The following is a 22,086-nucleotide window of genomic DNA, read 5'->3' as shown; positions in this document are numbered from 1 at the left end:
TTAAAATTGTTTACGTTCAATGAAAATTATCGATTTCGACTTTTGTGATAATTTTGACTAATTTTTTTACTGAAATAGAATACGTTTATAGTGATTATAAGGATCTTTAACGAGATACTTTCTTATAAGATTTAGTCACTTTATTTGAGATATTAGAAAATTATTTATACTCCGCTATACGAGTAATTTGCAGTATTATTTACACACTATTCTTTTCCTTCATGTAGTAGAAATTATATGGAATTTACTATCTAATTCATTCTATTCTACTCGTAGTATCAGTAATTCAGTGTCCAGACCCCATTGGCATATAGAATTTCCCACCAGATTGCGTGATTTCTAGGTGAAAAGATGTATTGCAGAGGATATATATTGTGATTTATCAGCTAGACCTTTTATTGGTTCCCCACGCTCGGTATGAGATCCACCCCCACCTGAACCCTCCTTACGATTTCATCGTTCATGTTGTGAACAAGCAAACACACAAACAGACAGGAAAGAAAATATACACAAATTACTGCAAAGCAACACAGAGTTCTTAGGATATCTCACATACGTAGATTCACAATGTTGATCACAGGAATCGCTCACGTAAATCTTACGGTGCTACCCGGCACTCTTCACTTGGCCAAGAAGTTCTACGACGAAGTGTTGGGATTCACCTCGGTTCCAGTACCGGTCTTGCAGAAAGATCATCTTGCTTGGTATGGCCGGTCTTCCTCTTCCTCACTGTCTCCGGCAGTATTCTACGATCCTCTCTTTTAATTCCAACCCTATCTCTGTTCATGGAATTGTACTAATAGATCCCCCAAGGTTTGACATTACTCCCCAAGGCCAACAGATTCACATCTCGGACTCCGCATCTCCTTCGGAGCCAAAATCTTCTCGTCATCCATGTTTCAGAGTCGCGAGTCCAGAGGCTTTGGTAGAATTGCAGAAGAGAATCTGGGCGTTCTATGAGAGTGAGGAGGCTGGAGAGGCGAGACCGAGAGAGGCTGATAAGCCTGGTGAGATTGATAGTGGTGAGTCTTTCACGTGTTTCTTTGTTTTGTTTTTTTAACAAAAAAAACGGAAGTGTGATTTTGAGAGATAGAGCGGAGAGAGCGCGAGGGAGAATAGAATGTATGAATCGTTGATGGTAACTGACTTATTCAGGAGCGAAAGGAGTGGAATATCCTATTAGATTCTTTGCTAGGGATTTTGCCGGAAATAGACTGGAATTTAGTTCGTAATACAGGTGGCTATTGTAGGTGACCCCTTTTCGTCCATATATCAATCAGTTTCAATCATATCGAAAGTCGTCACAGGTGACTCTGTAAATTTTCTCTTTGATTGTCGTTCTCAAATATAGCACACGTTGTTCTTGGAACGAATTATTCGGGTCCTCATTTTATCCATTTCATCTATTTTCCCTTGTATACTCGTCAAAATTGCGATCTCTCGCACCGACTATTTCCGTCCCATCGAGAGTTCTCATGCTGATTTTCATAAGCTCAAGTCCTGACCACACAGATACAGGCACGATGTCGGTCCACGACCATGAATTTTCGGATCTCCTTGCCAAACTCGTTACGAGAATAAAACAAGCAAGCGCTGGCGCTTAATTCTGGAAAGGATGGAACCAAGAATTGGTACTGCGCTGTAATGCGGTCGGGTCGGTCTGTATTTTTCATTAGCCGCCCGCCGTATACGTTTTACCACCACCTTTGCGGCCCGAGTTCTTCCAATTCGGGACAGGCTACCAATTCAATAAGACCTTTATGAGGCCGAATAACCTTTATGTCCGTGGCAGTGTTCTTGTGACGTTCCTGTTGTGTTAGACTGATATGGAAGGAATGAACAAACCAACTGCCAAGTGCGGTTTGGCACATTTCTTCGGTTTGTAATTAAACATGATGTGAACAGAAGTTTCTGTATATATATTTTTTGTTTATCTACTCACTTATTCATTCATCTTTGTAGTGGTATCCAGCTATTGTCTCTCATTCATACCACATTCGTCCCACCAAGATCACATTTTAAATTTCTCAACTGCGGTCGTTGTATTTATAACAACCGTCCCCAACCCTCTCACATAAACACTCATTCTATTGCCATCAGCTCTATTCCCAAAGCCATGCCTTCACTCCCACCCCATATCCTTCGAGATCTGTCTCCCTCTGTCCCCTCTTCCCTCAAATCGCGCGTAGATCTCACATCTTTCGATTTCCCTTCCTCTACTGATGTAAAAGCCACGCAAAAGGAAATCGACGATTATGACAAAATGTTCGAAGCTTTACCGGAAGATAGCAAGAAGAAGCTTGATAAACTACAGAAGAAATATGGATTAACAAGGGATCAATTGATCTTGGCTGGGTTGAAGAAGTGGGCGCCGGGGTATGTGGGGACGTTTAAGATGGCGATGTTTTTTGGGATTGTGTAGGTTTTATTGGTGTGTATCTATGTGGTGAGAGAGAAAGAGAGAATATGATGGTTGGGGGGTAAAGAGTGGTTGATGGATGGTCTCAAATGGTTTCAAATGTGTCGAGTCGAGAGAAATTGAAGGAAACATATATACAAGACCAGATATTTCAATTCAACCTATTCTTATCTTATACCGAATATCCGAAGTATCTTTTGAATGACAGTAAAGGTAACATGGTGGATGCGGATATCTTTATCACGAATAGAGAAATAGGCGAGAGAGTATGGAAAACTTCCAACACAAGAAAAGAGTCGGAAAAGACAGAGACAAGCAACCCTAAGGATGACTATGAAAGAGTGATTGCAGCCAGCCTGGACATTGAAATCTGCAAAAGACACCTCGATGTAAGAAGAGATGACATAACAATATGAATCCCATGTTAACCAGCCTGATCCACATCTAGTAATAGACCAACGCAATCGGCTTGTCTCCAGAGGTCAGTGAAGATTGCAGGCAGATATACCGCGTATTAGCCATTCTCAACTTTCGAGTGTTAGACGAATATGGCTAGCTTGTCTCACCGAAGAGTGTAGACAGAAATACTGTGTATTCTTACAAGGTTGGAGACTTAACCAGGAATTGAGAACCCAACATTGTTGAGAGGATTGTTACTTATACAAGAGCTAACCTGCAAAAATCGCTAACGTTTGGCGATATGGCATTTGTGATGGTAGTGAATCAGCTAGCTATCAATATTTTAGGACATATCTGATGAGCGAATCATTCTCCTGGTTCCCAATTGAAGTTTTGTAAAACCGGAAGCTCACGCTGTATTCCTATAATAACAATGCTTCCACCCACAAAAACGCATACTATTTAATTTATGTATCACAAGTCGCACCCTGCTATGCTAAATACACTGCCTACTCCCACAGCTTCTCCACTTCCTCTTCACTCAACCTTCTAATGTGAACTTTACTAGCCATATCTGGAATATTATTCCATCCAAACGACCAATCCTTCAATCTATCCATTTCCTTCCAATCGTATTTCATGAGGAACTCGATCAACATAATTTTCTCAATCGTGAGAGCTACGTAGCGGCCTGGACAAGCGTGACGACCTGGGATAGGTTAGTATTGTTGGGATCAGAAGAAACATTCAAACATACCATATCCGAAACTCATAAACCTTTCACTAGGATTCGACCCCGCTATCGTCTCATCTCTAGTTCTGAATCCCTTGAACACATCCGCATCTTCGTAATGTTCAGCATCTTGATGGATAGCCCATGCCAATCCCTCAATCCTCTCTCCATATGGAATATGGATAACCTTTTCCCCATCTTCCCCTTTACTAATAAAATCCAGTCCTTCTTTCTTCACCACCTTCCGGCTACCCAATGTATATCCTAACGGATGTAATCTCTGACTCTCCCTCATGAAAGCATCCAAACTTTTCAACTCCCCAATGCTTTCTCTATTCCACACTCCTCCAAACTTCTTCGACACATCTCTAATCTCCCTCCTCATAGGCTCCGCATAAAGTTCCTTCTTATGCCCAATAACATCATAAAGCACATGCGTAAAAGTAAGCGTCGTCGTATCCACCGTCGCAAAAAAGAACCTACAAATCCTATTATTAACTCCCCACAGCAACTCCTCCTCCCCCTTCCCCTCAAAAACTTTCTTGCCCCTCACATCCTCCACCAACATCGGCAGGATAACCCCCCTCTCATAACTATCCCCAGTCACATCCCCACTAACCAAGCCCCTCACATCCTCCGTCACCATCCTCTCAATAACCGCAACCTGCTTCGTCGTCTTCATCCACGGCGCCACAAACCCGTGACTCCACCTCGGCAAGCGTCTCAACAACATCCCGGAAAAGAAAATCCCCCGCGCAAACGTCGCCACATTATCAACCCACACCGCATCGCTCGAATATTTCTCTCCACACAGTATCCGCGACACGATCTTCGCCAGCGAAACATTCACATGCTGAAACAAACACGTGCGGGTCCATCCCTCTCCATCCACCTCACTCGAATCTTCCGGCGCAAAATTTTCTCGAAACGCAGTCGTGGTTTCCGCAAGGAGGAGCGGGACGATCTCGGGGATCGAACGGGTTAGTTTTGAGACGATGAAAGTCATCATGTCTTCGCTTTCGAGGGACATGAAGGGTCGCATTAGGAGGAACTATTTTGGAGGGTTAGTTCGGCTTTCTTTCTCGCATATTCCTTACTAGATTCGAGTTTTCTTATAGTGAATTGAAGGGCATCGCATCAGACCAGACCAGACCAGACCAGATAAAAATATAAAGATACCAAAGAAGAATGGATAAACATACATCTTCATTCGCCTCATACGGATCCAAATCTCCCATCCCCATCTTCCCCGCCTGCGCAAAAACAGAAGTAGGTAATGCCCACTGAGGACCCAGCGTTCCATTCATACGAAACGCCTTTCCATTTTTCGAATACTATTATTTTTATCACCATCCATTAGCTTCCACCCATCCATCCAATTTTTTTCTTACTGAAAAAAAATAATAATAATAATAATAAAAATAAACCCCAAACAAGAAGAAAAAAAATTCACACTCATTCAATTCGTAAAACAACAATCCCAGAATCCCAACCAACAACCATAGCCAAAAGCAAAGACAAAACAACATACCTTATGATACGCACCAATCAACAATTCCTTCGTCGACAACCCCCTCCACGTCAAAATTTCCCACCACGAATTCGCTATCAATGGCGCATCTGCATTGTAGCGGTGTGAGCGCAAGTACGATGTCAATTGGGATGATAAAATCCAAGTGATGAAGACGATAAGTAGCGACGAATACAGAGAGAGTTCCATTGTGAGAGTGTGCGACTGGAATATGTGCGTAGGTAGAAAACGATTTACAAAAGAGAACGGGGGAAGGCAATACTTTAATGTTAGAAACCATCGATAATTCAAAAATCCAAGTCGAAGCAGGCATTCACTGGTTAATAAACGTATCATGTATAGCTGAGGTTCAGATACTCCGCATTAGCCTGGCGAACCGTTGGGTCTAATGATTCTCTCCCCGAGTATCCGTGTACTCCATATCACAATGATTTTCGCAGGCAATCCGCAGGCAATCGGTATTCCCGAGCTGCAACACAGCAAGTGTCACATCGCTTAGAAATTCGGTTCCAGATGCGGATAAATTCTTCAAAGCAACTGCGAGAGATCCACATTTAATATGGAGATAATCAAGAACCCAATTGATAATGTCTTAGCTTTTATAACCCTAAAAGGTAAAGTTTGCAAAAACTCGCCCATATACACCCGCTATCTCACCCCCATCTCCATAAGAAAGTGTACAAGCGATATCATGATATGTTCCCCTGATCTCTGCAACCGACCTCTCTTTAACCGACCCATTATCGTACCCGAAGAACGCCATTTGCAGTATCTAAAACCTGCAAACCAATCCATTGATACAGCCGTACACCAATCCCATCCTCGTCCCAGCATTCGCCAATGAATCCACATTTGAGTTGTAATCTAAAAACCCTTGAAACAATCATCGTATTTTGCCGCGAGCTCCTCTGTGTATGGTTCTCTTCCTTCTTTTTCATCGGGGTATAAATCGAAATTTTGAGCATCGCCTGGATATCTCAAAGGGGGTATAATTGGACCACGGTATTTCCTGTAATATACATCTTCCCAAATCACTCCTTGGAAAAAAGGGTGATCTTTAACCCGTGCAGCGCCACCAGATATATTTCCGAGACGATGTGATCGATCGAGCGTGCAGAATTGGCGAATGATATCTTTTGCCGCAGGTGAAATGGCAGGTTCGGCAGGGAAAGAAACTGGCTTGCTAACGATTCTGGACGAAAGTCTGTGTCAGATGATGTGCGAATGATTCAAAGACAATGAGGAAATGAAAATGAGATGCATACTGCTTGTAAATCTCTATTGGATTTGAATGCCAAAAGGGTGGATATCCTGTGAGGAATTCATATATTAATATACCCAAAGCCCACCAGTCGACGGCCGTCGTATGGCCTTTCGATTGAATAACCTCTGGCGCAAGATACTCTGGTGTACCACATAAAGTATATGTTTCCCCTTTATTGTTGTCAATAAACGGCCAACAGAGCCCTCGAATTTACGCAGCTTACTGTTTCCCAAACGTTTTGCGAATCCAAAATCAACCAGTTTTATATGTCCCTCAGCATCCAATAACAGGTTCTCCGGTTTCATGTCTCTATATGCAACCCCTTCTCGTTCGTGTAAAAATTCAAGAATCAAAACTATTTCCGCGGCATAAAATCGAGCTGTGTTCTCGTCGAATCGTTTGGCTTTTCGTAGATAGGAGAATACTTCACCTCCAGGGCAGTAGTCAAGCTTGGTAGAGATAGAAATTAGTTTCAGACAGAAAATAGAGTACCCGGATATCCAATCGATAATGGAAAAGGGGAATCTTTGGTAGAGTGAATCCCGCGAACGTACCAGCATATACAGTGAATCATGATCAGAAAAAGAAGTAATTAATGTAGTAATAAAAGGATGCCCAGCAACATCTGAAAGAACCGAACGCTCGTGATTGACATGGTCGACTTGTTTAAGTTTGATGACTAGATATTGTCAGTCAATGATATCGACTCTGCTTCTGCAAGTCAACTCTTACCCTCGACTTTCCGTAAGACCTTCAGCGCAAAAACCTTATCGCGATCCTCTTCAGCGGGGTTCGCAAGACGTACAAGCCAGCTACACAGTGTAAAATCAGAATAGATTCAAGCGAGAGGTTCATGAGGGTGAATATCGTACACGCGAGCGAATGTGCCTATTGAATGAAAATCAATTAGCATACATTACGTGCAGGTTCCGTCATTAAGCTACACAACACAGCACATCGCATATCATCGGAGCGTACCGGTTCCTAAAGTCCTCACCAACTCAAAGTCTCGCACACTCAAATTTCTCGAACTTGCTCCCAAACCTTCATTCCTTGGGTTTTGTTGGATTTCATCAGGGGGCAAAATTTGCTGCTCTTTGAAGTGAGCCACGAAGTTTCTTTCCTCTTCAGCCGCAGCCGTCGTGGTCTCAGCCATTGTGATTTGACGTGACGGTGAGAGTCTCGCGAGAAGAAATGTTTGGATGTGCCTCTTATTTTCGAAGACTTCGCGGGCTTACTGGAAGCAGCAGACTGCAGTAGCCATGCGGTTATCGCGAAACTTGAGGTACTTGATTTCGAGGGGTGGTGGGGCTCAGTTGTTGAGATGGAGATTCCTATGGATATACCGATATTTGTATTATGCGACGACTTGGGACCGAGCTTTATGATTGACTGATAGTGTACATGTAGTACGAGACAGGTAGTCCGAGCAAGTCTTACTCTTACTCCACGCCAAAACGGTCTTTGTCTGTGTATAGCAATTGAAAAGGTTAATTCCGTCGATTATGATCAATTGAATGTATGAAGAGGATTCTTCTGGTGTAAAAAGGATAGCGGGATATGGTGAAATTCGAGGAATGTAGGTAAATAGGCAAGTGGTAAGTGGTAAGTGGATTGCAGTGCAGTATCTTCTTCTTCAGTATTATTGTACCTGTCTGTGTACATAGTAGTATAGTGGGGGGGATGGGGGGGGTTTTGGTCGGTAGGTATCATGACGTTTTTTGAGTTCGGTCTTCCCATCAATTTCATCCGATTAGAAAAAGGAAAATATCCATCTATCCATTAAGATACCTGGACTGGTGGACCTAGGCACGGAGTAGATCTACCGTAAACCGGTTGAGAGCCCAATTACCTACACATACGGGGTCCCTCTTCATTGGCATCTATCGTCGAAGAAACGATGTGTGAATTGTGGTATCATTTGTTTGAAGTTAGAACTGGAAAATTCCAGAAGAATGATGCTATTCCCATCAAATCTTGATCACAATCATTTCTGAAAGAGAAGAAAGGCAATAAAGGGAGATGGTAAAAGAATTTCTCTAATAGATTGGTGTCTCAAATTCCCCATACACGTGATCGATCGATTACTCACCCAAACAAGGATCGAAGATTCAATACTCCAGGCCAGGTACTTCGGTCTCAAGTAACAAATATATATCAACACATCTCTGCATACCTCATTCTTTGTAATTCTTTATATATCTACCCAAGTACATATTCTAGGATGCTTTGCCAATCCTAGAGTGTGTAATATCAGACATGTTTCCAGGAAAGTTTACCGAGACGGTTGATTCCCTCCATGATTGTCAAGCTTGTCGCTTTGAGATATTCTTCCAAACTTTTCAAGATAATCCAGTGTTGGATGAACAATCCTTTCGCAATTGATGTGCCGTCCTAATCGAGGGGTGAATTCTAAGCAGTTAAAATAAGAATCAAGTCGGACGTGGTACGGGTATTGGGGTCGCAGCGGCCCCGCCCACGAAGACCTTCAAAGCGGATCTCCCGAGTGGGAACATGTTCCTCTGGAGGCTGATACTGTCTCTTTTCGCGGCAAATCCTTCCTCAAAAGATCATTATCGAGACCAAAATAACTCTTTTGAAGTTCGTAGGGGCTGTAAAAGAAGGCTGAAGCGAGCCGCAAAACTGATCGGGATCCGGGAGGAGCTGTTAACACTTACTCGTCAAGAGATCCCATGGCGCCAAAATGACAGTTTGCGAGTTGAGTCACTATAATAATAGCTTTGTTGTAGTAAAGTAAGCAAAAGGATAGTAGTAGTGTATTTGCGAGGCACATTGTTCTAGATCAATGACGAATTCAGATGAAAATGAGTATATGGGTAGAAAGTGACAGTTTCTCTGTTATATAAGTCGGATCATATGTCAGATTACACATCGAGATGGTGTTGCAGTGAGTCAGCGAGCAAAATAGCTGCAGCAGGATTCGAAGGTTGTAGAGGGTGGTGTGTAGAGGGTGGTGTGGTCGAGCGAAGGAATCAAGACGTCTGGGAAGAGTCAGAAGGTACTAAGATACTTCCATGAAGCACACCAATTTCGATTTAATATGGTACACCTGCAAAGTATGAATCAGTATACTTTGACAATGCCATCTCGAGCCTCACAAGAGCCTCAACACGTGCAGAGTGTCGCCGAGTATAACGTACCCCACTTTTAAAATCTCCGTGCCAATACCATGCTGTATCGACAAAACTGATAGAAATGAGATGAACCGCCCTTTCCAAGTTATCTCACCGTGTTAACAAAGCCTTCTAGCTTAAAATATACCCCAGAATGCTTATATCTCGTAATTCGCCCTATGCAGCCACTCTTTGCAAGGTGGATTCTTGCCTGAACTTCGGTGTATCTAATCATACTAGTGAGATATTGGTAGAATGAGTAAATGCCCTCTATAAAAATATCAGCCAATTGTCTATTGTATTTTGGTCAGCGGAAGGTAGGATTAACCTCCCATTAAACCAGGTAAAACCCAATTTTTCCACCAAAGCTCCAGTGACTGGCGTAATGCATGCTAATCTGACTGACACCTTGGTAATGCCGGTATTGCCGGTGCTACAAATCTACACAGAGCTCGCAAGGCGGATAGAAGGTTAAGTGAGGGCAATCATCATGCCAAGTGGAAGTTTTGATTTCATTGCCCGCTTTCCTCTCACGGCCGCGAGCAACCTTGCCCAGAATCCAAAGCCGGGCGAATTCTGCCTCGACGAATCGGGGCTGCAGATAAATAGGTACATTGTCTATACTGGGACACCGAGGAGGTAGTATCGAGACCATGCCATCGAATTGATAGCTTGGGGGCTTTGGATGCTCATCATATATGAATGAATCAAGTGTATGTAAGCATCATTTTGAGCTTATATCACATCAAAAGAGATAGCCGGCCACTTCTTTGGAAACAGTAATTTTCATGAAAACTAATTTAGGGCCTTTCAAAAATGTGGAAATGAGGCGGTACTCGAAATGAGAAAATAAAATTCGAAATTGCAATCCCTCAGCACATGAATCTATTCCTGCTGCAGAAATTGACCCAAACCCATCCGACAATGCAGAGAAAGAAACTGAAGTCTAAAATACGAAGACGATCAACCAATTCAGATGTGAATCATGCATGACATCTTATCCACCGCGCAGCGCTATGCAAACAATAAAGACGATTTGATATCCGAGTATCGTGACAGATGAGTAACAGAGAAGAAAGGAGTTGAAGAGTGTAAGCGCTACCATTTCCATAGAAAACCATCCCCACTGGCTCTCCTCCCTTGTATTTATACACAACTTCCCAGGCAGAGATACAGGGATGTGTTGGTCTGCATCTGGATCAGCTCCAGATTCGTTTTAAACGGCGCTCATCAATTGAAATTGCTACTCACTAGGTGCCGACTCGTATTTTAATCCAATCGATGGCGCAATTTACACATCTTTGATGTCCACACGATGTACAGTGTGTGTTTAGAGCGGCCGTCAAAGCTCCATCGCCATTCAAACCGCAGGTACAGCAATACCAGATCTCATGGTATATGTATTGCGGCTCACTGGTGGGCTGTCCGCTACGTTTGCTGCTGTGATTGTGCTTGCCATTGCTCGAATGTTTGTGATGAGAATGGCCGCGACTATATTCATGGCCAGTCTGTAACGCTGGTTGCGTGCGCTTGCGATCGTGATTTGAAGCTATTGCTACCGGCGATTGAGAATTCATTTTGACAGAGGAGATGCAATCGAATGGTCAAGCGAACAAGTATGCAGAAATTTGAAAGTTATAGATGGCTTGTATAAAAATGAAGATGATTCGAGGACTTGAAGACTGGTAATTGCTTTTCGATGGAAAGAGTTTTGAAGATATCTTAAATGCTCGAAGGTATTTGACGGTATCTTGAAATTTGTTGCCTTCCACAGTAATTTGACAACACAGACGCCGCCCTTCACAGCCCGGAATAAGGCCCCCTTGCCCCATACTGTGAGTGATATTTTTCAAAACGTTTCCTCGTATGATAGACCACAGCTGAAACCCTCTGAGTTCACCGGGAAGATCGATTGATGCCCCATCCCGCCCTTCGAAAATAGTGGAATCTCGGGGTGGCTGTGATAGCTTCAGTGTAAAGAAATAGCTATATTCTTCCAAGAAATTATCTCACCGGGCATACACCACTCAGGAATATGATGGACCAGAATGGAATTCTATAATGCGCCAGGCTTCGAGATGAGGGAGGCATTTGCTTAGAATACCCTTCTTTTCGGCCTGGTATTCACGAGGAGAAAATTCCTTAGACAAGATGAATTAGATCAATGCCATCATGGTGGATACGGCCATTTTTGCATCGCGAGAACACGGACACAAAGATAGATAAAGAAAACGTGAGTACATCAGGAAATAGGCAGAATCGAGGTGTCTAAAAGGTGAGCTTGCAAAGTGGATGCGATCTTTTATTACTTGAAAACAATTCAGTATTGAAATTGAATCTATTATCTCCAATCATTTGAATGTTCTCATTGAAGTCAAAATTGAAGTCGCAGTTGAAATACTCTTGTTACCGAACTGCAATCTTGACTGTTGAGAATTCCAGGCTGAACCATATACCAAGACAAAAGATAGAAATACGATTTACACAACTAGAGGCAGTTTGTATTCCTCTGTGTGAGAGCTTACCACTATGGTATTTCACATCTAAAAAAAAAGGATATAAAAAGCATGTGCTTGCAGAAAGAATCTATGAAGCAAAAAGTTCAAATTTTGTCTGAGTCTATGATATGAAATCTTCCCCGAGTGAAAGTCTATGATGTATGAAAAGCGCAAGCTTTAAAATCTAATACTCCGTCCAAATGCAAACGTTTCTTAAATTCAGTGATATATGAGAAAATGCAACCAATGACTTGAAAACCAAAAATGTTCCGCGTAGAAAACCCCCTTGTGAATCTGCCTCATCTCCCCTCAATGCGTTTCATCCGATGCCGATAATCCAATCCCAAGCATGCTTCGCATGTAGTCTATCATGAAATACGAATGACTGAGGTACCACTTTGTCAACTAGGCGATACGTTAGAATGAAAATGTGTCCAATAGTTATGTACCAACGTACTTAGCCGTGTTGGTGAGACCTGATTTTGACCCATTCCACACGGCAATCATTGCACCGCTGGTGTGAACATCCTGGGCAGCTTATAATTTGTGTTGTCATTCCAGAGGACGTGTAATTGCCACTGTAATCACGGCACCAACAGCAAGACCAAACACACACAGCCGCTTTTGGGGCTGGTACAGCAGGCATCTCGAAGACAAGAGTTTGGTTGGTTCGAGGAAGAAGGGAAACGAAAATATAACAATCTGAAAATACAGATAAGAAGGGGGTTGCTTTATCTTCAACTGCGAGATATAGTAACTTAATCGAAAGAGGTGAAGAATCAATTTGTGGTAAAATACAATGCTCTGGTCGATTTCGGACGTGGTGCTCGTATGAAAGATGTAGATTTATGATGTTGGATAGAAGAATCAAAGAAAGGCAAAACGAAAGGAGACCAAAGCCTTCATTTAAAGAAAATGTCTTCGCTCGAAGAAGTTTTCACCGAAGAACACTTCGGTGTACCGAAATGTTGAAGTCGTGGCCAAAACATTAGGGCTTAGCATTTAGACCCCAGCTTCTAAGTCACAGAAGACTACTATCTCCATGATCTGCGGTGAGCTACAAAGAGATGGCCCATTTCCTGGGAAGTCACTCATACACCCATGGATAATCGAGCGAACCCATCACACAAGCAAGCTGCCTCGATAGGAATGAGTCTTGCTTGTGGTACCGCAGCAAGATCCAATCCGACCAGAGGAGAGCTTCTAGCTCAATGATGCCCTCGGTGAGTCTTAAGCCTTAGTGCAGTTACCTAGATTCGTCGGAGACTGTAATACGCTTCATTCCCTACCAACGACCCAGTTGAATAAGGCAGGAATAGAAATTAGTTAGTAGCGGCTAACTCCGACAATGACTTCCACTTGAATTCCATAAAATTAAGTAAAATGACTCTACAAAGGAGATAATAGTATGATTAGTCAACAAGGCTGGACGATGTTCCTGCATTAGCATCAAATCAGCCGGTGAGAGCCCTGTCTAGGCATGAGGCTCAAAAAAAGTGGGTCGGTTGTGGCAGCGCAAGAATCCGCTCAATGCCTAGAGACTTTTCCCTAGGCAGTATAATTGAGAGTTCGGTGAATGATACTGTACGGTTTGAGTGTTGAGATGTTGAAGAATCGAGTCTGAGCCCGTTCCAAAAGCCGGGAACTAGGCAGTGGGGGGTCAAGTCTCTGTAACTGGACAACTAAAAGGAACCACAAGGGATCAAAAAGAGCCCTTGTTATAGACAGATGGGGCGGTGGTTGTACAAGCTTGGCAGCCAAAACATCGGTGGAGTGAAGCTTCAGTAATTCTTGGTTGAGATACCGGCGTTCCCATGATATTGAATTAACGATCCATGTTACGTCGGGTTGTATTCAGAGCAGCCGTTTACACTGAGCTTCTATGAATGATTTGCATCCAGAAGTAAAGGTCACTCGGGTCGCTGAGGTTGCTGAATTTCGATATAAATAAATCGAGAGCGTTGAATTGGTTGTAACTTTATTTTGGCCCTTGGGATACTTGGTGTGGGGGAAGATCGAGGTCTCAAGTCAAGTGAAGATGAGTTCAATGAATCTTCAAGTACACAGGACACCGTGACAAGCTCGAGTCATCGTACGAATAGACAGTATAGTTTCGTCTCTTTCGGTCACACTCCAATAAGATTCTAGCCTCCTAAATCATAACACGCTTCAATAATTGCCATTGTCGATAATGCTTTCAGAGCTTGATAAGTTCTTGGTAACTATTATGCCAAAAAGCTTTCAGCGGTATAGCATCGAATTGTGTTCTGTGGGACGAGGTCTAATCTTGGGTATGGTATAGCCGCCCAGAGCATCAGTGGGACAACCGAGTCCAGATCGGTTGGACCGAACAACGATCTGTTTGCTATCAGACCATGAAAGAAAGTAGATTCGGTATTGTCGAGTAGCCTGCGGGTAGTTAGTGAGGGCGTATAATTCTTTTCGTAGAGTAGGTAGTTGGGTACAAATGATTCTTTGTACTTGACAGGACAGATCATTACTTCAGAATACCACAGCTTCCAGTGAGATTTAGAAGTTTCAAAATCTTGTGCTAGAAACAAAACTCCAGTAGATCCACGCATTTATGAAATAAAAATCTGGGGAGTCTCACTGTCTAATATAGACGATAATATTCGGTTGTGAAATTAACTTACGTACTTCAGCTAAAACAAATTGGTGATGGAGGTTAAAGGAGCCGCAATTGACTCATCACATCCTCTGATCGAATTGCCTACCGTATTTTCATTCGAGGCATCTTCATACTTCCAAAGCTTCGGACCTTCTCGTTACAATTGTATGGCTATAGAGGGGAGGGGGTTCGCTAGTGGTTTGCGCTAGCCTTATCAGCAAAGAGACATGTTGCCGCTCCCTTCTAGTATGGGTCACCCATGTTAATGTGACTCTCGTTGTTTGAAAGAGTCAAGGTGTTGGATCTAAAAGGGTGTGAAGGAAGGTCACCTGGAAAAGACTAAGACCAGCCTTCCTACGTCGTGAGGGATTGTTAAACAATAAGTAGAAGAGTTAGTTTGGAAGCCAGAGTATGCCCAGATACGATACCGAAATGCATGGAAAGGTAAAAATCCAACAGCTGTATAACTTTTCCTTCGCCCAAGGCGTTCGATTCAATCAGAGGTAAGATCTTTGCCGCCAACATGGAGTGATATCTGTTTGTTTTCGGCTTAGTTTTGGCCGCTGTAGTCAGGCGATGATTGTTCTACCAAGGATAGAACAGGATGAATCAGTATAGTTTCACTCGCCGAGCAGAAACCCCTGGAGGTGCTCTATGATCTCTCGAGCAACTTTGTGGACGGGAGAGATTGAAGTGACATCTAGGACTTAGAGATTAAATGCGATACCTAAGACCAGGTTCACTCTTTGACCCATGTATCGTCGATCAAAATAGGATCTATCTATCGATAGATTAATATGTCGCAACGATAAAGTCACTTCTGAAGGGTTGAATATAAGAGTTCAATTGAATTAATAGACTCTGCGTAGAGATAGGAAAAGATATATATAAACGCGGGGGATGTTGGCGTGAATGGAATTATTCACGTGTCGTCCGTCGGGTTCAAATTAAGCTTACCGGTAGTGGATGATAAGTGCCTACCTAGTAATTAAAGTGTACTGTCGTGCTGTGGATCAATCGTTCATTCTAATCTTAGACCACAAACGCCAATCTCTTGAGTCTCAAAGCTTGAAAACAGAAACCTTAATTCGAAGAATCATTTTGTAAATCGACATTCGCAAACGCATTACAGGCTTCAATTTCACCACCTCTTTTCGACATTCCATACCTTACCGTGAAAGAGATGTTTGCATATACTTATTCAACATCAAGAGTTACAACATCTTCAACAGTATACATACTTAAGTACCTGTTGTAATGAATCGTTATTGCAGGTTCGGACACTACTCTCACTATTGGCACTCGTGCCAACGACTATTTTATCATGTCGCACAACGATGTTGAACGCAACAAACGCGCTGCGAACATATGGACTGCGCGTTTTATGCCCTTCGCACTGGCGGGTGTGGTTGGCTATGTAACATATGTCATAGTGGCCATTCTTTGTGGTAAGGGGGAGAATGACATGAGCATTCAATATGACTTGCTAACATCTTGCTTTCCAGTAAATTATCTTCTAGTCAAACAGAAAAGTAAGAGCGCCGCAGTGCCCATTCTTATAATATATTTTCTGTTGTTCGTCCTCATGGCCTCGTCCTTTTTTCGAGTTGTGTATATGACGACCTTCGATCCTCCTTATGCGCCACTTGGAGCTGGAGCTGCTGGGATCCAGCGTAGAAGCAAACGAACGAATGATGATATTGGCGGGGGAGAATACACTTCAGGGGATTTTGATGGATCCAAGAGTGATCCAGACTCTCCTGGACTCGAATTGTTCTACACAAAAGATGTCTTCGGTGTGGAAAAGGATGGGAAGCCTAAATGGTGTTCCGAGTGTTGCATATGGAAATTGGATCGCCAGCACCACTGTAGTGTTGTAGGCAGATGTATATACAAAATGGATCATTATTGCCCATGGTTTGTCCACTGTAACTCCTTTCTTGTTTTGTGGCTAACAAAGTGTAGGGTAGGAGGGCCTATCGGCGAGAACAACTTCAAGTTTTTTATTCAATTTGTTGGGTACACCTCCTTATTTTGTATACATGTCCTTGTAGTGATGGCAGTATACGTTCATCGACAGCGTAGCACCCAGGTATGATTGACCCATAGACTTTCATTTTCCCAATCTTTCAAATGCAATTGAAGATTTGCACTTGATCGAAATAGGGGGCTCGAGAGCAGAGTATTGTTGACATGCACTAATTTTGCCAACCAGGGCGTGTCTGTTAACCACCAGTTCATTGCCGTTCTTGCACTGTAAGCTAATGATCCTCGTGATGCGCTTCATTACTGACCAACAATTTAGAGCTGCATTTTTTGGCCTGTTCACGGGGACGATGTTCCTGACATCCGTGAGACTCGCAATCAATAATTTGACACAAGTCGAAGACATTACTAGGTTTGGAAAGATCCATCGACTAGCAATACTAAAGCCATCCCCACAGAGGTTGGCGGAAATAAGTGTAACAGCCGCTTCGACGCAAACTTATTCCGAAATAACGTATCCGCTAGACATTCCGGCACCCTTTGACGGCATCCGGGTAAACCGCCCGTATGTTAAAACTATCAGGCACGATCGCTTGTCCGAGCCAATTTCAGTCAATGACGCAAGGCGAATGGCTGGTCTCACAGGATTGCCTGTCAATGCAACAATCGAGCCAGCTAACGGGAGCGTGCAACCTGGACATTCGCTCTCGGAATCAACAGAAGCCGGCATCGCCGATAATTCGTCAACCGCTCCTTCGTCGTCTGAAAATATTGAAGCACCAGCAATTGGTGGGCTCCAAAAACCGACAGAAAATACTGAGCGGTTGAATAGAGACCAAAGGGCTGTGCGTACCTTTGCAATACTCGAGACACTAACCCCCGGCGATAATCCTTGGGATCTTGGATCCGCTCTATTAAATTGGGAGACTGTCATGGGAGAACATCTTTTTGACTGGTTTCTCCCCATGAAGAGAAGCCCTTGTTGCAACCATGAGAATACAGAGAGTCACTTCTCGATTGGCCCATCTGTAGATCGCATTCGAGCCTCAGTTTGCTTTATTCCACCTAATGAGGTACGTCCTGAAGGACATCGTCAACGGACCAGGCCAAATCGCCATAAGAAAGACAAAGCGAGTAAATCGGGGCGACATTTTAGCCCAAATGACGAAGAAATGGGACGAAAAACGGATGAGACAGAACTGCGAGATCTCCGCGCTCGTAACTCACGCCATAGATGATATGGGTTCACTACTTTTTTAATCAATTCACAAATTAATGGAAGTCGTTCTGGCTTGAAGCGGAGTTTTGCTACAAAATCAGCACTCACAATATATGAAATTGGCGTTAGGTATATCACGATGCCAGTATATAGAAGCACTAAATGTAATAATTAATCTAATTCGACTTTAGAAAGGCATTGGAATAGAAAGTAATACCTTTAAGCTCTCCGGGCACTCATCCTTGTTAGTATTCTCGGTTCATTGTTGCTAGCAAAGCTTGCAGAGACAGGAAGACTAAGGCTACCGGTAAGCTTTAATATCATCGGCACTGCACCGTCTTATGAAGCAGTGTAGATGTTACAGTTGCTTGAACTAGGGCTAGCGGATGTTTCTACAGATGAGCTTCGAAGGGTTTATGGGTGGGCACATACCTCCTAAATGACTTCCTACCTTTTCAATAATGGGCTTCCATACCAGCCATGCAAATCTTAGTTGACTGTTGAAAGCAACCATAAGAATGGATTATATCCGCAAAATAGGAATGGTCCTATTGACCAGACCTCGCAGCAATCTCTTAGACTCTGCCAACCTTCGAAACACTAGGGAGAATAGTCGCGTAAGTGACGAGGCAAGGGACTCGCTAAAGGTATAGGCTATCCGATACATCATCCTGGGATAGAATATAAGGCATTTAGAGCATTGTAACGTGAGTTCAGTTATTACGGTTCGCTTTTAGGAGAGGATTTCCGTGCTGTTGAAGCAGTCAACAGATTGATACTCAGACATGATAACACTCATGATATCACTAACCGGAGGTCTTGGATATATGATACGGCATAAGGAAGTAAATAAATCATAACTCCTCTAACCATAATTCACGGAGCCAACCGATATCGCGAACTCCATAACCAATGTCGACAGCTTTTCCGCACCAAACAAAGAGATAAATGAGGATCTCGTCATTCAAGATCAAGACCAACAACCCATGCTCCTGTCCAACAAAAGATATTTCAAATTTTGACCCACGCACAGCCATTTTATCACTCTGGAACACCGCTCGGTAGCTAATCTAACCTTCCTCCAACTCTTTACCACAGTATCCTCCTCACTATCATATCCCATACGAGCTGTTTGCTCTCATATTCGATAGCAGTCGGTGTCTAATACCAAGCCTGCTGTGAGGCAACGCAACAAGAGTTGCAGAAGGGATGCGAGCAATCGGGACAGTACCAACCCCATGTCTTGGAATCGACTTCTCGTGGGCATTTGCAGCATACCCACCATCCCTCCAGGCTCGGATTATTTGTTGCAGTATATGTAGACATTATAGATCTGTATCATCAGTATACATTACAATGATCAAGAGGGCTTTAAGACTCGAATACCTTGAGCTTTGGTTCCTTTCCTATTGAGAAGTTTCGATTTTCTTTGTGAAACAGCGAGCAGTGAGTTTAGGTGGAAGATGCCGATAAATTGCGTGAATGCTGCGTCTTGTTTCTGTTTTTGAATGTTGAGATGATCTTGATGCGGATTCAAATTGTCTGGACGGAGCAACACTGTTAAATACTTCGAAAAATTAATGTTCCGCAGACTAAATCGAAGTTGTTCACCTTTTCGACGCCCCTATGACTGATGTCCCAATATCGCAACTAAACGATGGGCGCCGTGCCCCTCGAAGTCTCCACCGTTCATTGTGACCAGCAGTGAAGTTTCTCCCGGATCATCATTGGGAGGTGGCGCAGCTGGTATCGATGGAGAGAGTATTTCGGTCGTAAGTTGCAATGACACAATGGAAGTCTGCAAGTTTGTTGTCGAGAAAGGTCTCTTCGTGTAACGTCACTCTTTCCAGAATCCTTTAGGAACCGTTCCATTGGAACAAGGCACATCTCGCCGGGTCGTTTGTCACCGAAGATCTGCTTATAAGCCCCTTGGACGTAGGCGAGAACATTTTGGAAGCTACGTGGAAGCTCATCAATCGATCCACCGGTGAATGACGGGCACTCGCGATTACGCGATGAACGAGAAAGTTAGGAAGACTCTAGTGTAGGGCGCGTGGAGATATGGACCAGGTAAATAGTGATGTGAGTACCAAAGTCTAGCCATTGCGGGCATACATCCGAAGTGGCTTGCCCTTGAATCCACGGCATCCTGAAATTCTTAAGCGCGCTTCAATGATCGGTCACAATACGAGCTTTAGCAAGGTAGCTGTTCAACCAGCCTCCCCGGTATAGTCAATTGCATTCCAATTCCTACAATTTTGGTCAACGAGAATAGCTTGAAGGGAAGTAAAAATCACTACCGCAAATCTTGGGAGAGGTGACGTATCTCTATTTCTTGAAGTGTGCACCTTTCCAACTCCCACAATAAAACACTGAATCCTTCGACCTATCTTTGTGGCCGGACATTCTGGTAAGGCTAGCAAAGAACCGGGAGTTACATGTAGTGATTCATACGCCTATTCTTAGCCCCAGTACTCTTAAGTGCGGTGCTCAAGCTTATGATGACTTTCTTATTTCGAATTTGAACGGCTGGGGCTATATCTCACCGCAAGAGGAGGAACGTGAGGAGAAATGAGAGTAGTAACTGGGTGATGTTTGCTAGCAAAGCGTCCAAACCAATCTCACATTTTTGCAAAACATTAAAAATATCGTGTTTGGGGAAAGGATCTAAATAATGTTCACAGCCTCGTGTCATTCGCATATATGAGAACCGAGTTCTGACTGAGCAATAAGGGTTTTACATCTCTGACCTGTTGCTCTGTTGTGTGACATCATGCCAGTCAGTTGGGGTTCGAGGGAAGATCCATATTCTGACTGCAGAATCAAGCCGTACGAAGTAAAATTGCTTTCTGTTCGCCGCACCATCCTCAAGGAGCCGCTCTTTGAGCCGCAAATACTTTGATAGATGAGTAACATGAGATATGCAACTAGTGCTGGCTAAATCTAATATAAGCATGACAACTGCAGCTAGCATTCAGGGTTACTTGCTCTCGAGTAATCTTAGCTCATGTCACACCAGTCAGATCAACATTTGACTCAAGACTCAAGATAAAGCCGGCAGCCAGAAAGGCAAACCCATACGACATTGGTGCTAGAATGATAGGGTAGGCATCTATACAAAGAATTATAATATTCATCATATCTTCTTTTGATTCTGTGTGAAAGACAGTAACAGTGTCTCTCAAATTGACTGCTTTTTCAGTTTAATACCTTCCATCACTTCTTTCATTTTCACATCTTAATACCAAAAGAGCCTCATGTGCAAGAGGCGAAGTTCTTTTAACCGATCACCATCCCAAAAAGCTCACATGCGTGAGGAAACCGCATGAACGGCCATCTTTACAAGCAGTCTAGTCCCGAAAAAGATGCAATGTTCCTAGGTGCACCTATCACCGATCCGATTTTGATTTATGCCATCTCAATTGGAAGTTCTGAGATCAGATTTCATCTGCCGGCTAATTAAGTTTTCTTCTCATCCCTAGCTCTTTTCCCATAATATTGTTCCCTTCAGAGAACCATGTCAACATTCCAATTCTTTCAAGAGATGTCTTGTCTGGTCTTACATCTTGTTTCCATTTGGCTTCCCTTCTAATCTATCAAGAGCATCCTCGATAAGTCCAATATGTCCTCTCAAGGTACCCTCCAACTCATCCTGCAGAAGATGTGTTAACACAATGAAGTTCACTCAATTCGAAGCGTAAAAACCTGGGACAAGAAACATGGTTCGGTGGAAGAGAAAGCATAAGAATTTCAACTTGGCCAGTATCTTCATGGGTCTACCCAACGCCTGATGATCTGTTGGGGGCCAATCATTTCCTGATTGTAAACCCCGCTCGAAAACGGCTATCAAGTCGAGATTAACAGCATGGCCGTTGATGTACGAGGCCGGAATAAGGTACGAGTATAGACTGTCAAGGAAGGTACAACCGCATGGTTACAGTGAAAACCATGAATCTTATTTGTAGATGAGTGCTAGACTGATAGTTGACCTGATAAACGGAGATTGTGCCAACTACAGACAATCCCCTGTACCGGGTGATGGGTATCCTCCAGTGTGATACTGTGATGTTGGCCTCTGAGCGACTAACCTTCTCTGGATGCAATCATCCCACTATCAACCCAAAAGAAATCTTCTACGTACCATTCTTGCTTCATGATCCTCCGAGAGCTCCACCATATGCGATCTTAAGTTGTAGGTGCTTCCCACAACACCTACCAACGTAGTGAGATTTAGAGCAAAAAGAGCTGCGGGGTTTCGTAGAAAAGACATGATC

General features: G+C 43.2%; 7 protein-coding genes across 7 annotated transcripts; 4 read left to right on the top strand and 3 right to left on the bottom strand.

The window, feature by feature from the left end:
• Nucleotides 1–567: 567 nt before the first annotated feature.
• On the top strand, nt 568–1,232 carry Bfra_001792 (putative glyoxalase family protein; the record flags this gene model as incomplete). Its single annotated transcript, XM_037332217.1, has 3 exons — nt 568–704; nt 814–1,022; nt 1,156–1,232. The coding sequence occupies 3 exons, from the start codon at nt 568–570 to the stop codon at nt 1,230–1,232; spliced, it is 423 nt and encodes a 140-aa protein (XP_037196371.1).
• A 594-nt stretch (nt 1,233–1,826) lies between these two features.
• On the top strand, nt 1,827–2,422 carry Bfra_001791 (uncharacterized protein; the record flags this gene model as incomplete). Its single annotated transcript, XM_037332216.1, has 2 exons — nt 1,827–1,882; nt 1,963–2,422. 2 exons carry the CDS (start codon nt 1,827–1,829, stop codon nt 2,420–2,422), a joined length of 516 nt encoding a protein of 171 aa, XP_037196370.1.
• Nucleotides 2,423–3,327: 905 nt separating this feature from the next.
• Bfra_001790 (putative cytochrome p450 protein) lies at nt 3,328–5,271 on the bottom strand (the record flags this gene model as incomplete). The annotated part of the gene is made up of 4 exons (XM_037332215.1): nt 3,328–3,527; nt 3,576–4,602; nt 4,754–4,885; nt 5,083–5,271. The coding sequence occupies 4 exons, from the start codon at nt 5,269–5,271 to the stop codon at nt 3,328–3,330; spliced, it is 1,548 nt and encodes a 515-aa protein (XP_037196369.1).
• A 675-nt stretch (nt 5,272–5,946) lies between these two features.
• Bfra_001789 (putative camp-dependent protein kinase catalytic subunit protein) lies at nt 5,947–7,502 on the bottom strand (the record flags this gene model as incomplete). The annotated part of the gene is made up of 7 exons (XM_037332214.1): nt 5,947–6,274; nt 6,348–6,516; nt 6,570–6,795; nt 6,901–7,025; nt 7,079–7,158; nt 7,219–7,234; nt 7,325–7,502. The coding sequence occupies 7 exons, from the start codon at nt 7,500–7,502 to the stop codon at nt 5,947–5,949; spliced, it is 1,122 nt and encodes a 373-aa protein (XP_037196368.1).
• A 4,857-nt stretch (nt 7,503–12,359) lies between these two features.
• Nucleotides 12,360–12,970, top strand: Bfra_001788 (uncharacterized protein; the record flags this gene model as incomplete). The annotated part of the gene is made up of 4 exons (XM_037332213.1): nt 12,360–12,394; nt 12,420–12,497; nt 12,540–12,646; nt 12,693–12,970. The coding sequence occupies 4 exons, from the start codon at nt 12,360–12,362 to the stop codon at nt 12,968–12,970; spliced, it is 498 nt and encodes a 165-aa protein (XP_037196367.1).
• A 2,961-nt stretch (nt 12,971–15,931) lies between these two features.
• On the top strand, nt 15,932–17,831 carry Bfra_001787 (putative dhhc zinc finger membrane protein; the record flags this gene model as incomplete). The annotated part of the gene is made up of 5 exons (XM_037332212.1): nt 15,932–16,055; nt 16,113–16,524; nt 16,573–16,699; nt 16,823–16,863; nt 16,913–17,831. 5 exons carry the CDS (start codon nt 15,932–15,934, stop codon nt 17,829–17,831), a joined length of 1,623 nt encoding a protein of 540 aa, XP_037196366.1.
• Nucleotides 17,832–21,187: 3,356 nt separating this feature from the next.
• Nucleotides 21,188–22,082, bottom strand: Bfra_001786 (uncharacterized protein; the record flags this gene model as incomplete). Its single annotated transcript, XM_037332211.1, has 3 exons — nt 21,188–21,317; nt 21,376–21,464; nt 21,954–22,082. The coding sequence occupies 3 exons, from the start codon at nt 22,080–22,082 to the stop codon at nt 21,272–21,274; spliced, it is 264 nt and encodes an 87-aa protein (XP_037196365.1). The 3' UTR covers nt 21,188–21,271.
• Nucleotides 22,083–22,086: the final 4 nt, after the last annotated feature.

Source organism: Botrytis fragariae (genome assembly GCF_013461495.1).
Source record: "Botrytis fragariae strain BVB16 chromosome Unknown tig00000006, whole genome shotgun sequence".
NCBI classification, from domain to species: domain Eukaryota; kingdom Fungi; phylum Ascomycota; class Leotiomycetes; order Helotiales; family Sclerotiniaceae; genus Botrytis; species Botrytis fragariae.
This window is presented reverse-complemented; position numbering and strand designations above follow the sequence as displayed.